General features: G+C 39.2%; 2 protein-coding genes and 1 long non-coding RNA gene across 4 annotated transcripts in view; 1 reads left to right on the top strand and 2 right to left on the bottom strand.

Moving 5' to 3' along the window:
• The window catches only part of LOC127510386 (uncharacterized), a 75,501-nt gene extending 74,720 nt beyond the window's left edge, over positions 1-781 (bottom strand). For both annotated transcript variants that reach the window (XR_007929610.1, XR_007929609.1), the window contains exon 1: positions 77-781. This is a non-coding gene — a long non-coding RNA (uncharacterized LOC127510386). The remainder of the gene's footprint in view (positions 1-76) is intronic.
• Positions 782-1,654: 873 nt separating this feature from the next.
• Positions 1,655-5,753, top strand: si:dkeyp-38g8.5 (uncharacterized protein LOC568385 homolog). Its single transcript, XM_051889851.1, is given in 7 exon segments — positions 1,655-1,812; positions 2,554-2,689; positions 3,028-3,176; positions 3,356-3,449; positions 3,585-3,672; positions 4,216-4,872; positions 4,874-5,753. Coding segments are annotated over 5 exon segments (1,029 nt in total). The 5' UTR covers positions 1,655-1,812; positions 2,554-2,689; positions 3,028-3,052; the 3' UTR covers positions 4,940-5,753.
• A 147-nt stretch (positions 5,754-5,900) lies between these two features.
• Positions 5,901-14,158, bottom strand: epyc (epiphycan). The gene is given in 10 exon segments (XM_051889850.1): positions 5,901-6,287; positions 6,634-6,729; positions 7,030-7,231; positions 7,562-7,724; positions 8,183-8,290; positions 8,663-9,307; positions 9,942-10,202; positions 10,471-10,549; positions 10,604-10,687; positions 13,982-14,158. Coding segments are annotated over 10 exon segments (1,986 nt in total). The 3' UTR covers positions 5,901-6,116.
• Positions 14,159-16,056: the final 1,898 nt, after the last annotated feature.

Genomic DNA, 16,056 nt, shown 5'->3' with positions numbered 1-16,056 from the left:
GCTTCAATAAAACATTGTTCGATACTATCACACATTTATATAGGGCTAACAATAAAACCATTGGCATTTCACGCACATTTTACTGTCTATGGTTTCACAGCCGCCCGGTCGTCTCGTTCCGACGAAATCAAGTCAGGTTTCGGAAATACGTCAGATTTCATTCCTGAAGAACACATTCTCGAAGTCTCGCTGTTGAAAGTCCAACGATCTGTCGTAATCAGAGTCCGACAGTGAGAAAACGCTCTCATCAAATGGGACATGAATCTGCATTGTGAAATCATGGCTTACATCACATGTCTCAAATGAAACATCTAATCGTTCAGCGTACTCCAGGTCCATTAAATACTGTGTTGTGTTTCTTGGTGCCATGGCAACCGATGGTACGTAACTTTGATTCCGCATAGCTGTAACGTTACCATCAACACGGTCCGGACAAAACTGTCGTCTCTTGGTTGACCAGGCGCGGACCCGTCGTCTCTTTTCGCTGATTTTTGCTCGCAGAAAAGTCTTCCTCTTTGACTTTGACCATTTCTTCTTATGAACAGGCGCGGTCTCGGTGTCCTTCTGGTAGTTTTCTTTCATTTTCATCACTTCAAGACACATTACCAAAAACAAAACACAGTCTTTGGTTACCCAAATGTGGAGATGCAAAGATCACCGAGTGATTGAAATGTAACAAAGTTAAACAAAAAAAAAGACGCAAGATTCAACGTCTGCTGCTGACTCTCCAACGCTCCGAAACGAATGACAAACGTGGCCAAGGAACGTCTATCTTACGTACTTAAGAAACTTGCGGAAGTGACGTTTTTCGTTTTCAACGAATCAGCTTTCATCTCGTCTTATTCGGCGGTGATCAGACCATAGATATGAACACAATAGTGCCCCAGTAGGATCTTTTCGGCAAAAACATTGCAACATATTCTAACGTGGAAGAAAAGCCATCGGGAATTTTATAAACACACAAACAAAACAAAATATGTATACAAACCATCCAACACGTGCACGTTAATTTTATAACATCAGGACCTTGTTTTTTTCCCCGTTGTACTACCCTGCGTCTCGCGTTTTTATTAAACGCTTTCTGTGAGATAAGCTTGTATGAAGGGAGATCATTTGTTGTGTTAATCATTTACATTAGGTTAGTCAGTTATTTCTGCTATGCTCAAGTTCTGCGACAGTCGGTAACTGTAAAAACAAAAAGCTATCTTTTTGTAGTAAACTCTAACTAGTCTACAAAATAGTGATGGACGCTTTTGATCACTAGCTGCTACATGGCATTTCGAAACCTTTTCGAGTCTTTTGTTCCGAATCAGCGGGGTATTGAACTGGTCAGGTAACGTAGTAAAAATGCATATATTGTGGGAAAACATCTCGAAGAACATCACCAAAACATTTAATTTAACCCAAACAAAAGCAGTTAAAATCGCGCAATGAGGTAGACCTCACCAAAATGTCGGCACTCCCGTGACATAGACCTCAGTTTGATGCTCTCTGCTGCCATCTTTGCATTGGAGAGACTTACGAAAAATAAAATAAATCTGTTTGTGAAATACATCTTTACTTGCATCAATATTTTCTTTAGGAAACATCAAAGGTGTCTGTTCTTTTGACCATAAATACAAAAAACATTCTCTTATTAAGTAAAGTGACTTCTCGGGATTTTCCGTATCAAAGGGCGTTTTTATATTAATGCACCGCCATTTACAATACAGCACCGCCAGCAGTTTTAGTCCAACAGTTTCGGGACGCGAGTTTGTAAATATGACAAGCGACAATGTAAAAATGAAAGACAGCACATCGGGTCATATCTTAGTGAGTATCGAGCTTATTGCGCTTCTTTTCTCGATTCAAATTTTACATTATATGAGATATTAATGGGAAAATGTGCAACATCAGATCTCGACACTCATCGAGTAGACATAGGCGGGTTTGAGACCACGACAGCTGACACAAAACGGGATGCTTTTTGCGTCCATATGATGGAATGATTGTGCTCAGTTAATTTATAAATAAACATATTGTGGTGCTTTAGTTAGTATTTGTCGCACACGAACATATGCAGCAGGACTGTTACGGTTATAACAGATGCATATAATCGTGTTTCTCAACTCAAAAAGTGTATGTGTATTTCAAATATGACATTGGAAGTGTCTCAGTGCATATTTGTCATTAGTGAACAGTTTTTCTGGTCTGAAACAACTCTAAAAAAATTCCCTCTATTAAACTCGAGTGAAATGTCGACTGGGAATCGAAGTTACTCGAGGATTAATTTGTAGTCTTGTTTTTCTTTTAGACACATATAACGATTCAGAAAGGCCATTCGCTGCCCCCCTTACATCAATGCACGACGTGCTGCAGTGGTTTCCACTGCCCCTTTTGCTCTGAAAGTGTATTTAAATCGACCAGAAATGACAAATTAAAACTGCATATGACAAGACATTTTAACAGGGCAGTTTTCCACGAGGGTGCGTACATCTAGTGTGTTTGAATAGCTTATATAAATATAGGCTTTGATACGCAGTATTTTCATAATATACCATTTTTATGCTGTAGGTTTCTCCATTCACAGATGTGGATTTGACTGTCGACCATCGCTACATTATCACTGTCCCTACTGCGAAACTACAGTTTTACGAAGAAACGATTTTGAAAGTCATTTAATTGTTTGTAAAGAAGCACATCCTGAAAGGTAGAATATAAATGCTTTCGTTGAGATGATAAGATATAAAGTATATTTATTTCTGCAATAAAATAACATACTGTTATACTTTATAGTTGCCGCAACTTTATAATGTGCGATGTATAGTATCAGCAAAAATGTATAGGTTTCATCATCAATTCCATATTTTTAAAGGTTTATACTCATTTATAAATGTTTCCTGTTCAAGACAATCTTTTAATACATCACTTTTCCTGACTTTTTACATTGTGATATCACAGCAGTCCAATAGGTGGCGGTATGTATACTCGGACCGCCATGAATCAACAGCAGAAGGAATAAACGTAACCCTCCATTTTCTCTTCTAGTGCCCTTCGCTTGTGCACTAGCGCCATGAGTAGCGCACTTGATGACTCAAAGACAACAGACGCAAGTATGGACCACGAACTTTATACTGTACAGAGTCCCTCTGAGGACATTAAGGATGGCCCAGATCATGCAGAATTCATTTATAAGAGTGAGTAGCAATTACTTTTATGCATTTAAAGTCCCAATGCATTTAATTAACTGTCCAATTTTAGCAGTTTAGCATTGAGCTGGCCAGGTAAATTGGATGCATGTATTATACAAATCACGTGTCCTACCTATATTAATATCTGCAATTCTGCATGTGTCTAAATGTGTGTGTGCTTCAAGTGTCAAATGAAGAATTTGTTAGATTCGTGAAGTTGCGTGTGACCAACGACTCACTTTTCACTGGAAAGAGAAATTCTTCAACTCTGGCTTATAGGTAAAACAGTACACACATGCATACTCACCCATTCAGTTCTTTGCACCAATAAATAAGTATACAGTATTTTTTATGCTAGCAGCCTAAAGCAATCAGTGTTTAAAATCTGCATAACTTTTGTAATCTGTGCTATAGGGCCATATTGAAAGAGCTGGGTCTGCAAAGGGAAATTTCTGCCAGCCAGGCCAGGAGGAAATGGGAAAACTTAAAGATGAAATATAAGGTATGATAATGGCAGGTTATGAGTGTTCATTGCTTCTCAATCCTGTCATACAGGCCCCCAGCACTGTGCATTTTAGATATTGCCCATATTTAGCATACCTGATGCAAATCATTAGCTCGTCATGAGGACTTCATGAACCTTTCAGTGCTCTGCGTATATATATATATATATATATATATCTATATATGAATGTGTTATATACCTAAACATAACATTTAGTTAATTTTTAATTAATGGCATTTAATTATTATACATCAGAATGTCATTACATTTAAGTATGACCAATGATATATATAGTAAAAAGCTCAATAACTATTTAAAATGTATGGTAATAGCATGAATGTATTATATACATACACATAACATTAATTAAAGTCATACACAAAATAACTAAAAGACATTTTAATAAACATCAGAACGTAATTGTCATTAAATGTATATATTCATATTATGTTTAATAATTATTTACACACATAAATAAACATGATCTTGCCCTCTGCATTCTCACAAACTTTTTGTGTCTGTGTACCTTGTGTGTATCAGGAAATGAAGAATCCCCCACCTGGTGTCTCGGTGAACCCCACTAACTGGCCGTGGTTCTCCCTCATGGATGACGCCATGGAGGGTAGACTCGCTGGAAGCGAAGTCACCCTAGACACTTCTTCTGTGGGCGATGACAGCGAGTATCGGCCGAACAACACCACGCGTAGGAGGAGCAAAAGGGCGCGTGAGCCGAACAGAAGCGAGATCGAGCTGTTTGTCGAAGAGGATGACATGATGTCTGAAGAAATGGGGCGAGACAGGGCAGACCTGGACAGAGACAGGGATGAGATGGAGCACGAGAGGGCCATCCTGGAGAGCGACAAAGCCGCTATTGAATACGAGAGGATGGTCCTGGAGCGGGAGAAGATGGTTTTAGACCGAGAAAGAGCAGGAGTGGAGCGTGAACTTGCAGCATTGGACCGAGACAGGGCTTCTCTAGAGAGAGAGAAAGCCGCTGTGGAAAGAGATAGGGCCTCTGTGGAGTACATCCGAGCTCAGCTGGAAAAGGAAAGAGCGATTCTTGACAGAGAAAGGGCAAAGCTTGAACGAGAGCGTGCCGTCCTAGAGCAGCAGCGTGGGATGGAGAAGGGGGAGCAGCCAGCTGATCTGAACGACAATTCAGAAGGAACTGACACCTCTGTTCCCTTAGTGATGGAACCAGGCTTCCTTAGAGAGGAGGCAGAAATTCCTCAACCTGTTTGAAAAGCTCATTGAGAACTTCTAAAACAGAACAAACTGTTCTGAATGGGACCCATTATGTATATGTCATTATTTTTGTACGCCTTCTGTTTGAAGTAAAACCGTTTACTGTTGCCGGAAGTGGATTGTTCTGTGTTACAGTGATTGATTTTTGTAATGTTAGTAGCTTTTGTTTAAAAGGGCACTTTGAAGCGCCAAGTGTTGGTTTCATGCCTTTGAAGACTTTACAAGCTAACAATGAAAACGTTAAGCCACCTCTGTTTTGGAGAGGTCATCAGAAATCTTTATTCAGGTGTGATTATTTCCATACAAAACACAATGCTGAGCTAATATTTACCCCCCATTCCCCCCAATCATTCTCAAACCCCTCAGCCAATACAACAGTTTTCATTTTGAAGGCCACTGTTCATAACAACAGCTTGAGATGTGATAGACCAAAATATTGCAGTTCTTGTAAAATTAAAAAAAAAAAAAATCAGCTTATATATATTTATATTACAGTACAGACTTTACAACAAATTCATTGATAGAATGCTTTTATTGCATTAGTCAATTTACCTTTCAAGAAGTTCAGTGAGCGCCAGCTTCAATTAGTTTATGCTAATTATGATAAACATTTGTTAAATTCTATATGAATATTAACAATATTTCATTTACAATACAAACATATTTAAACAATTTGGGCTGGCTATTGCAGCTAGCCCCGAACAGGCAACCAGTACAGCACACAAAATTAGAGTTTTTGTCGTGTTCAGATTTGCATTTGTAAATTAATGACATCTTGTTTTTTCTGATAGGTTCATCAGTATTTGATAAATAAAAAAAAACTTTCAGAGTTATGCTTGGTTCTCTGTTTCTCTAAAAGATTGTTTATAAGGCAAGACACGTATGTGTGTTTGAGACGTCATTAATCCACATACGATTACAAACCTACATTATGAAAAGTATGTACTGTGTAAAAAGTTAGAAACACAAGCAGCGTAGAGTTGGAAGTGTCCACCAGAACTCCTGTGAGAGTGTGAGTTTATGTATTTATGCCAACCTCCTTTAAAGACAGCCATTCATATCCAAGTGTTTGCTTGAGCCCAAAGTTAAAAAAAAAAAAAAAAAAAAAAAGGAGAGAGGTACGCACAGAGGAGTTTTGATGCATGTGCATACGTGTGAGTTTTGTACGTGTGCATTTGAGTGTGCGTTTTTTCGGCTTAAATAAGGGCACCGATGGGGATACGTGGCAAACATATGTAGGCCTGTGGGGTTCTGCTGAGGTTGATGGGATTACCGTCCAGGCGAACGTCCTCCAGAGCATTGCGAATGTAATTTAAGTCATGCGGATTGCAGAAGGTGTCCTCATGCATCATCTGGATATTGTTATTCTGAATGATGAAACAGAGAATGTTTTAGATTTACCGTGCAGGTACATATATTTTATGTTTGTATTTTTTTTAACTTCATGTTTAAATTTTGTGTGATACTTAATAATTTTACTATAGCAAAGAGCACTACGTGGATCACCAGAAAGATTGACAATAAATCAATGCTTGGTTTAGGTTATTATGTTCTCTGCCATTCATGATAACTTTAGCAAGTTTCCTGATGTTCTCAAATAAACAGCACAATTCTATGAATGTAAAATTTATATATAAATGTTAATATTTCAGTTAGGTGGCAAGTGCCATAGATGTCCACAGTGTGGCACTAGTGAGGTGGGAGTACAGGTACCTGTAGGTGCAGGGAGCGCAGACTGTCAGGCAAGGGAACTGGGATGTGGTCTATGTTGTTGTCAGTCAAGTAAAGGTAAAGTAGCCCTGGCATGTCCTGAAAACAGAAAACATGAGTTGATGTCAATCCTGTCAAACAAAATCAGCTAAGGTACATTCAACAGCTCTCAGTATAAGCTATAGCAGCAATTCCCATAGGGACCGAACCATCATCATCTTTTCTGCTGTCTGGTTTTTGTCTAATTTAAACAAACTTTAAACTGTTCCCTCAGGTCTACATACACAACAGTAGGCTATCACAGGTTCAAGGAACACCGTATGCAAGAAAGCTCAGTAAAGAATGTGCTAAAGGCTATGCTTTATTAAACTCCATTTTGACTCTTATTGCTTCTCTCACCTTGAAAGCTTCACTCTGGATGCCAGTGTTACCCAACTGGTTGTGACAGGCATCAATAAGAGTCATAGAGGGTGGCAGAGCAGGAAGTTGTCTAATACTGTTCTCTCGTAATATCAACTCTTCCAGAGCAGGAAGGCCAAAGAAAGCATCATCATCAATCCTGGAAATGCCGTTGCTAGTCAGATCTATCTCTTTAATTTATCTTTATGACAACAAAAGACAAAAAGTCATTCAGTAAAATTCATTAAAACATCAAATTCATAGTTTAGCATCAAGCTAAAGATGTCAAATTGTGCTAACGCTATCAGATCAGGCTATGAAATATTACTTAAGATTTTTAGACAAACTGCTGTCTATATGAACTCTAGGCCTCAAATAAACAGGAATTTCTATTTGCAACCCATTTACTTCTGTATTGTGAAGCATTTTTGAATTAAACTAGAAAAAAAATGTAGGGCAGGGCTTAATTTGATTAATTCTGATTTCATTTTGACATCATTAAAACTATTTGATTTTCCCATTGATGAAACACATACTCAAGTTGGCAAAGTCAGACTTGCTGATCCTGGCGATTTTATTGTAGCGGGCATAGAAATGAGTGGTTTCTTTGGAGAGGGGAGGAACACGCTCCAGCTTAAGGTCATCACAGTACACAGATCCGACCAGACAGGTGCACAGCATACAGGTAGCCATACCTTACCACCAAACCAGCAGGTGGCATTCAGAAGACAAACACAAACACATATTAAAACACAGAAACTGTACTGATGCACATGCCAGCAGCAGCCTGTTTGGATACACAGGGCAAAGAGTTTTTGCACTTTTGTATCAGTCATTAAGAGACTGGAAAGCCACAATGTGTGACAATGTCACATGAACATGTGTTGCAAACAGTATGCAGGGATCTTACTCCTGAAGGGCCACCTTAGTGCAGATATTAGCTCCATCCTCAAACACACCTGAACTAATCAAGGTCTTCAGGATCACTAGAAACTTCCAGGCAAGTATGATGGAGCTAAACTCTGCAGGAAGGTGGTGTTCCAGGAGCAAGATTGGACACTCCTGCAGTATAATATTTTACACAAATAAATAGTGATCTCTGGTAAACAACAGAACTTCATCAGTTAACACATTATACAAGTGAAATACTGACCTGTTGTATCTGTGTCAATATCTGTGTCAATATCAGGTAGCCCTGACCCTATATCACCCCCAGTCCCCTCCAGGGGAGTGGTCGGGGTAGTTAGGAGTATCTCCTCCTCTTGTTAAACACAATAACATTAAGGTGTTAGAAGACAGATTAGCACATGGACAGATGAACAATGGAACAGGACAGACAGAGAGTTATATTGACATTGAGAAGTTATAATGCATTATTATTGTTATAATGCACACCAAAGCAAATGAACACACAGTTAACCAATATCAGCCAGTTAAATGGGTTTCCCAGTGGGAATAACATTTGTAGAAAATGCTTGAAGTCTAGTATTGATGAGTGCAACAATAAGTTCAGTAGTGATCATAATACTTGTTCATCTAAACTATCCTTGATCTAACAAATAGCCAACACTGTCAGATTTCTGTCATAAATCTAAGTCATAGAAGTGCAAGGTATTGATATCATGGTACTGACCTTCATCTAGGTCAGGAATTAATAGGTCAGTGGTGACGTCTGGCGCCTCAGTCACCCCAGACTCTCCTGACTCCAAAGAGTCCACGGGCTCTCCAGTCTCCTCAGGTACGCTAGACTCTTCAAACCCTTTAGAGGTCTCAGGCTTTTTAAAGACCTCAGGCACCTCAGAGATCCCAGACTCTCCAGACTCTTCAGGCACCCCAGAGATGCCAGACTCACCAAACACCACAGGCATCCCAGAAGTCCCAGACTCTCCGAATACCTCAGGTACCCCAGAGAGCCCAGACTCTCCTGACATCTCAGGTACCCCAGAGGCCCCAGGCATTCCTGATACCTCAGGTACCCCAGACTCTCCTGACACCTCAGGTACCCCAAAGACCCCAGGTTCTCCTGAGACCCCAGATACCCCAGAGGCCCCAGATTCTCCTGACATATCAGGTACTCCAGAGACCAAAGGCTCTCCTGATGCCTCAGGTACCCCAGAGGCCACAGGCTCTCCAGATAACCCAAATAGCCCAGAGGCTGCAGGCTCCCCTGACACCTCAGGTAACCCAGAGGCTCCAGACACCCAAGAGATTCCAGACTCCCCAAAATCCCCAGAGGCCTCGTGTGGAAGGGTTTCAAACATCAGGTGGAGCTCCTCCTCTTGTGAGAGACAAGGTGGGGTGGCAAGAAAGAAATTAGCCTCCTCATCAGCAATTGAGAGATAACAGCTTGACAGCAATGCTGGCAATGATGATGAGGTAGCCATTTGGGATCAAGATTTTAACCAATACAAAAAAAGTTAAATTGTTGTGAATTACAGATCATGGTTACTTGCTTTAAAACTGGTTTTAAACCTCCCCACTAAGGTCTAACAGGTATAGACCATACATTGGACACCAACTCACCCACAGAAAAAAAAAAATACTATGCTGAAGTAATCAAGGACCCCCTTAAGCTACACTTAAGCTACACTTACAAAAAAGTGTGCAATAATTGTACCTTTAGGGGTACAACAGTTTGTCACAGGTGGAGTACCATTGAAGAGACATCTTTGTACCTTATTTACCCCTAAAAGATTCATAGTAGTAACTTAAAGATACATATTACTATTCCTAAGATACTAATATGCACCTCGTATGCGTAGATAAGGTACAAGGTTGTCAAAGGTACAAAAGTTATACCTTAAAGGGTACTCTACCAGTGACAACCTGTTGTACCCCTAAAGGTACAATGTTTGCACATTTTTTTCTGACAGCATAAATATATCAAGCAAACCAAAGTCCTGAGTACTGACCTCCACCTGAGATCAATATTATGCCTGAACCAGAAAGCCCAGAGACTCCAGAACCAAGGTCTCCTGAGTCCACAGATCCTGAAATGTCACCAGAGGCCCCAGAACCTCCAGAGCCCAAAGGCTCTCCAGAACCGGAAGCTTTTTCATCGAGCAAGTCTCCAGAGGCTCCAGAGCCCGAGGCTCCAGAGCCCAAGTCACCAGAACCGGAAATGTCCCCGGAAATCTGAAGGATGTCAATGGGCGTCAGACGAAGCTCCTCCTCTTGTTCAAGACAAGGTTAGGTGTTAGAACATTTATTAGAATTAGAATTACACTTAGAACCATATGGACTGGTTCAGTAAAGACTATGAGTGTTTTACTGGATATGATGCACATAAACAGCATAGGAATGATGCACATAAAAAGTTAAAGAATTATTAAAACTCATTTAACCAATCGTATTGCTAGTTAAATGGAACAAAAGCATGATGGTTGGCAGGCTAGTCATGACAATTAGTAGTGTGTGCATTTGTACATGCATGGTACAGACCTCCCTGAGCACTAGGGCCCATCAGAGTCCCTGACTCCCCAGAGCCTGACGGAATAAGCTGAGGCTTTATGGGCAATTCCTTGTGTTCTCTCCCTTCAACTGTCCTCCGTTCTTCTTGTTCTTCATGCTCCACATTCTCCTCCTCTTCTTCCTCCTCCAATGAGGCAACATGTGAAGGATCAATGTCCTCATCAGGGCCCAAGGTGCCAATCTCTATCTGCAAGAAGAGTTCAGATCAGTACACTGTACACATTTTTGTCATATTACAAACCAAAACATGTCTTTCTCAGACTGCTGATGATTACAGAACTGAAAGAAAGTGCTGGGTTAAAAAGACTGCTGAAAACAAGTACATGATTATCTCAGTCTGTTACGGTACCCAATACTGCTCCTGTAGGGCCACTAATCTGCAGACTCTAGCTCCAGCTCTAATTAAACACAACTGAATGTGCTAATCAAGGTCTTAAGGAGCTGAAGTCTGCAGGACGTTGGCCCTTTCATGAGCGGGAATGGGTGTTCAGTCCCGCTCATGGAGGACCAACGTCCTGTAGAACTATGCCAAATTGATTCACACCTCAAATTGTTTTAAAACTGTGTACTGATATCCCAAGTACAAACAATTTTTACATCAGACATCTGTGTAATCTACTAAAGCATAAAGTCTTGCAGACACATTTGATTGTAACAGAAAGAATTCAGAGGTTCAATAGGAGGCGTGACTCAGCAAAAGGCTGTCCCTTTGAAAGAGTAATGGCTTATCACTGGGTATCAGGCCTATTCAGTCAAAGCTTTCAAATTCGCCCTCTTCCTTACAATTGCTAATTGTTGTAAGGTGTGAGACAAATTACAGATCATATTGATGTGCTGATTTTTAAAAACCTATTCTATTCATCTCAGAAAATTTACTCTGCATATGTTGTGATGTTGACAGTTCTCTCAGCTTTTTGTATTCGATTCCGCTACAATCCAGAGTGGGGAGCTGTGAAACCATTCACAGTCTCATCTGCAAGCAGCTGCTATTCTCCAGAAATGGTCCTTGTGGAACCAAGACATACATGGTAGCAGAAAAATCCATATTTCTGTACATTTTCTTTCCAGTGTGTTGTATTAACATTTGTCTTGCGGTGTGGTCAACTTGAACATACTAAAACTAAATAAATAAAAAACACCATTATTAAGCTGTAGAGCGGTAACTTTATTAAAATGGATTACATTACTAATTCTTTCAACATGTGTGAAGACAAATGGCCAAAACCTACTGATGATGAGAGCCCGTAAAACGACAAGTCTTCGAGGGCCTTGCTTAGAATATGCTTGCTTTTCATACACCAAATTAGTCAAAAATGCAAAGCCAAAGGCTAAAAGGATGGTTGAAATAAATCAACAACGTGTACAGCAATAAACAGTGGCATTGACTCATTTCAGATACCAGAATGCATGAGAGTTTTCTGGAACCCCTACCAAAATCTTTTCTACAACAGCCAGGCCTGTGACTCACAAGCCTGTCAGCATTTTGTTCTTTACTCAAAAAATAAAGAAAAGGGTAGAAGATGATTTAATGAGGGAATTTACATAGTCTAAGTGTTGTGTATGTTTGAAAGTATTTTTTTTTAAAATCCTTCTGTTGTGGAAGTTTAACAATGCAACAGTTTGTTTTATACTGTTTCAACTCACTAAGGGGTCATTAGGTTCAACTAAAAGCTAATTTTATATTTTCATCAGTTGGGACTGAAGATGATGGTGCAAATATAGAAAAAAATAAGCATTTATTAAGCATAGATGTAACTAGCACTGCATGCAAATATGCATTATATGCTTTTTCAGGAAGCCTGTAAAACAATCACGCGTGTATTTCTGTAAGTTCAACATTTAGAGCCCAAGATTCATACAGAATCAGCAGCAACTTTTCAACAGCAACTCTATTGAGAGTGTAAAATACACCTTATGTGTCCTTGTTCATACATACAGTTACACAGACAAATGCAGAAAGGCATGCGCCACAGAAACCTACAAGCACTCTTATAGTGCTTTGTATAAGTACAAAAAAGTAACAAATATTCACCCAAATTATTCATAATATCCCAAAGAGCTGAAAACTAAGCACATTACACAAGGAAAATGTGTTGTAACTCACAAGTGTGCTTTCGGTTGTGGGTTTAACTACATAACATTCACATCAGGATCAAGTTAAGTATTTTGGCTTTGATGTGATTCTTCTAAAAATCCATATTGGCTTGTGCCAGTCAAGCATAGTTTTAGCCTATCTTTTTTTCCATGCCGAAGATGATAAACTGGTCGTTGTTCTCATTGTTATATCATAGTTATTACTGAATAAATTTCTTCATACATGCAGCTCAACTTCTGGCAAGCAAACATTGATCAGTTTATTGGCCAGAAATGTTGTAACATCAACATTTAATTTAATAAAGTATGTAAAGATGGGTATAATTAAGTATTTTAATACCAAAGCAACTATTAGTAAAGTGTGAATGTGCATCCAGCCAAAAAGGTCACTTAAGTGAAATAATCTGGCATACAAGTATGACTAGTGTTGTACAAATATTGATTATGAGTGAACTTCAGTACAGTAAAAATGCCAGTGTCTGCCTCTCATTCAACAAGGTTGTGCCAGTGGAAAATTCAGTTGAGAACATTTCACGTTCAACAACATCTGGTCTGTCCATCATACAGATGATATGTTGTCTATGAGAAGTATTTGTTATATTAAAGAAAGAAATATAAATCAGTCTGACACACTGAACTTTGATGCACCAGTATGCCTGTCCATGAACAGTTTTTTTAAACAAAATACATTTAAGTACAAGAACAAAAAACAATCTTTGAATACAAATGATGAAGTATGTCACAAATTTACTTTGACAGCTTTGTATCATAACAAGGCAATAAACTGAAAATGATGTTTCTTATGGAGTTACACATCACTGAGAAGGGAGTAACATTAGTATGCACAGCCGAAAAACTGATCTGCAATCAGAGAGGATGAGTAAATACAGGCCCACATGCCCTCAGTGACCGACCCTGAAGCACAGCAGCTGGGTTACCTTTTTCTAAATGAAAATCATAAACCAAAGACTGACATAGCTGGATACGATTATCTCCAGGAACATTTGGATCAGCAGAGCAAATGAAAAGTTGTCAAACACCCTAAAGCAAAACTGCTGTAATACATTCCTGCATGACAATTCAAACTGAGTCCAGTGCTTGAGCATTAGCCATCTCAACAGGCTTGAGGAAACTAATGAATATGCAAAGAGAGGAATCATAATCAGGGCCCAGATATAAATAAGACCTGATCCAAAACCCTTACATGCGACATGTAATTGAAGATAGGACTCTTACTTGCTTCAGGTGCTAATGCAAAGCCCATTTATGGAAAATAGGGTCAACCCAAAATCCCTGTTATTGAGGTCACAGCCATGAGCATATTGACATTTGGCTGCCCGCATTAACATATCAGGATGATTTATGAAACCTTGAATGACTGTCTTACCTGTGGTTCATCAATTGCATCATAATAGTCATAGACATCGTCGACATCCACATTTCGGTCTAAATCCACGTTGTTGTTGTCATAGTTGTCTAGTTCTGCTTGTCGGGCGTATCTGGGGGGAGAGGCTGCCACCACACACAGGACCAGGAGTCCCCACATCAACCTCAGCGTTACCATCTTCCTGCTACACATAGAATCAGATGGATTAAAGTCTAGTGAGATCTTAAAATGCAGAAGAGTGACAATGGAGTAGTAAACAGGGGACAGAGGGTAGTTTGAACGAAATGCTTCTTAAAAAACAAGGATTTCTGTCTCACTTCTACACATAATTTAAAAAGCTGCTCCTTTTTGGAGTATATATATATATATATATATATATATATATATATATATATATATGTATGTATATAGGTACAGATTTAATTTTGAGGTACATAGTTATGACTGCAAAAATGAAAAAATAACAGAAATCCAATCAGTAGTCTATTGTTAACTCTTTGCATCATTTACAGTCTCTGCATAGTTCTATGCCATAGGGATAAAGACATTTGAGTTTTGTAAGGTTGGAGAAGTGTTCATTAACAGGGTGTAGACAGCCCGTAATACTGAAATATAAGCCTTTAAAGTCTTTAGCTCACTTACAAGGGCCAAGAAGCCAACACCTAACCCAGTGGCCATCTTGAATCCCCTCAGTGACTGCTTTGTGTGTCCAAAAAGTTGAAAGGTCAGAGGTGAGATGGCTGACATTATAACGGTTTCTTTTTAAACATAATTATAAAAAAGAAAATAGCAGACATTGTGAAAAAAAGTTTACTTATAAAAGGTTTTTTAGTATCTTTGAATAAAGGTTCTATACGGTTCCATGAAGAACCCCCTGAAAACATTAAGAATGTGGGTAAATTGTCTATTGCAAATTTATGCTAACAGAAAGACAATAAAACATGTTTTTTTCACAGCTAGTCATCAGCTGCCCAGAGAGAATCTGCAGACCTTTTTTCCATCTTCTGTTCTGTGCTGATTTTGGTGGAAAACTCTGCTGAGTGGATCCTTTGGTTCTTTCAGCTGAGTTCTGTGGGAGCCCTATAATTCTTATTAACAATGTCCAAAACTCTCAGTTTTTAACAGTGTCTGTGATAAAGATTTGTGAAATATTTAACTGAAGTATTATCAGTTCTCATACACTTTCTTATCCTCATCTTCTTAATCTCAGTTGCTTTGTATTCTTTCTAATGTTTCATATATAATGTTATTTTTTATTTTTTTCTCTAACAGTAGAGATATATACATTTCTTATGAATGATAGAGGCACATAGGAAAGCAATGACCAGCTGGAGTGGAAGAAGAGAAGGGTGCATTTGATGGGCAGACCAAGTTCTGGTCCTCAGGGTGAGACGGAGAGAGCGAAGCAAGAGAGAGAAAGAGAGGGAGAACTCTGACAGAGCTCCTTTATGAGTGTCTGTCTCTACACTCAAGTTCGAAATTCCACCGAGGTTTGTGGACAGCATGGCAGTGAGTTACGACTCTCTCTATTTCTCTCTCTCGCTCTTTCATACAGACAAATCCACGTAACTCTCAGTGAAAGGCTATTTTGGTGCATAGCTGCTCTCTAGAAACCACTACATTTTTAAACATGAATCAGTTCCCTGTGGGTTTCTGACAGCCAATCAACACATGCCATCACATCACATCATGAATAGAGATTACATAGCGGTGATATCGATTAGAGACGCTAGTTCAGTCCGTATCTACAAAAGAAAAAAAACGTCTCTCAATAAAGCTTTAGTGTACCAATGCATGACAGCTTCAGCAGGGAAATGCTCAAAGAGGGACTATACTGAACACAGAGGTCGGCTTTTACAAACTCCCGGCAGTGTTTGCAGTGTGTAGACCCTGTGCGAGTATGTGTGTGAGAACTAACTATCCCAATGTTGTTTTTGGCTCTAACCAACAGCATTCCACATGCTCATTGATTCTACTATTTCTTCTTCTACTGGTACAGCCAATATTGCCAAATGTATGATTTTCTTCCAATAAGTCAAAATGCAACAATATACAAGCACTGTAGCCTAAGTAAA

Source organism: Ctenopharyngodon idella, chromosome 4 (genome assembly GCF_019924925.1).
Source record: "Ctenopharyngodon idella isolate HZGC_01 chromosome 4, HZGC01, whole genome shotgun sequence".
In the NCBI taxonomy this organism is placed as follows: Eukaryota; Metazoa; Chordata; class Actinopteri; order Cypriniformes; family Xenocyprididae; genus Ctenopharyngodon; species Ctenopharyngodon idella.
This window is presented reverse-complemented; position numbering and strand designations above follow the sequence as displayed.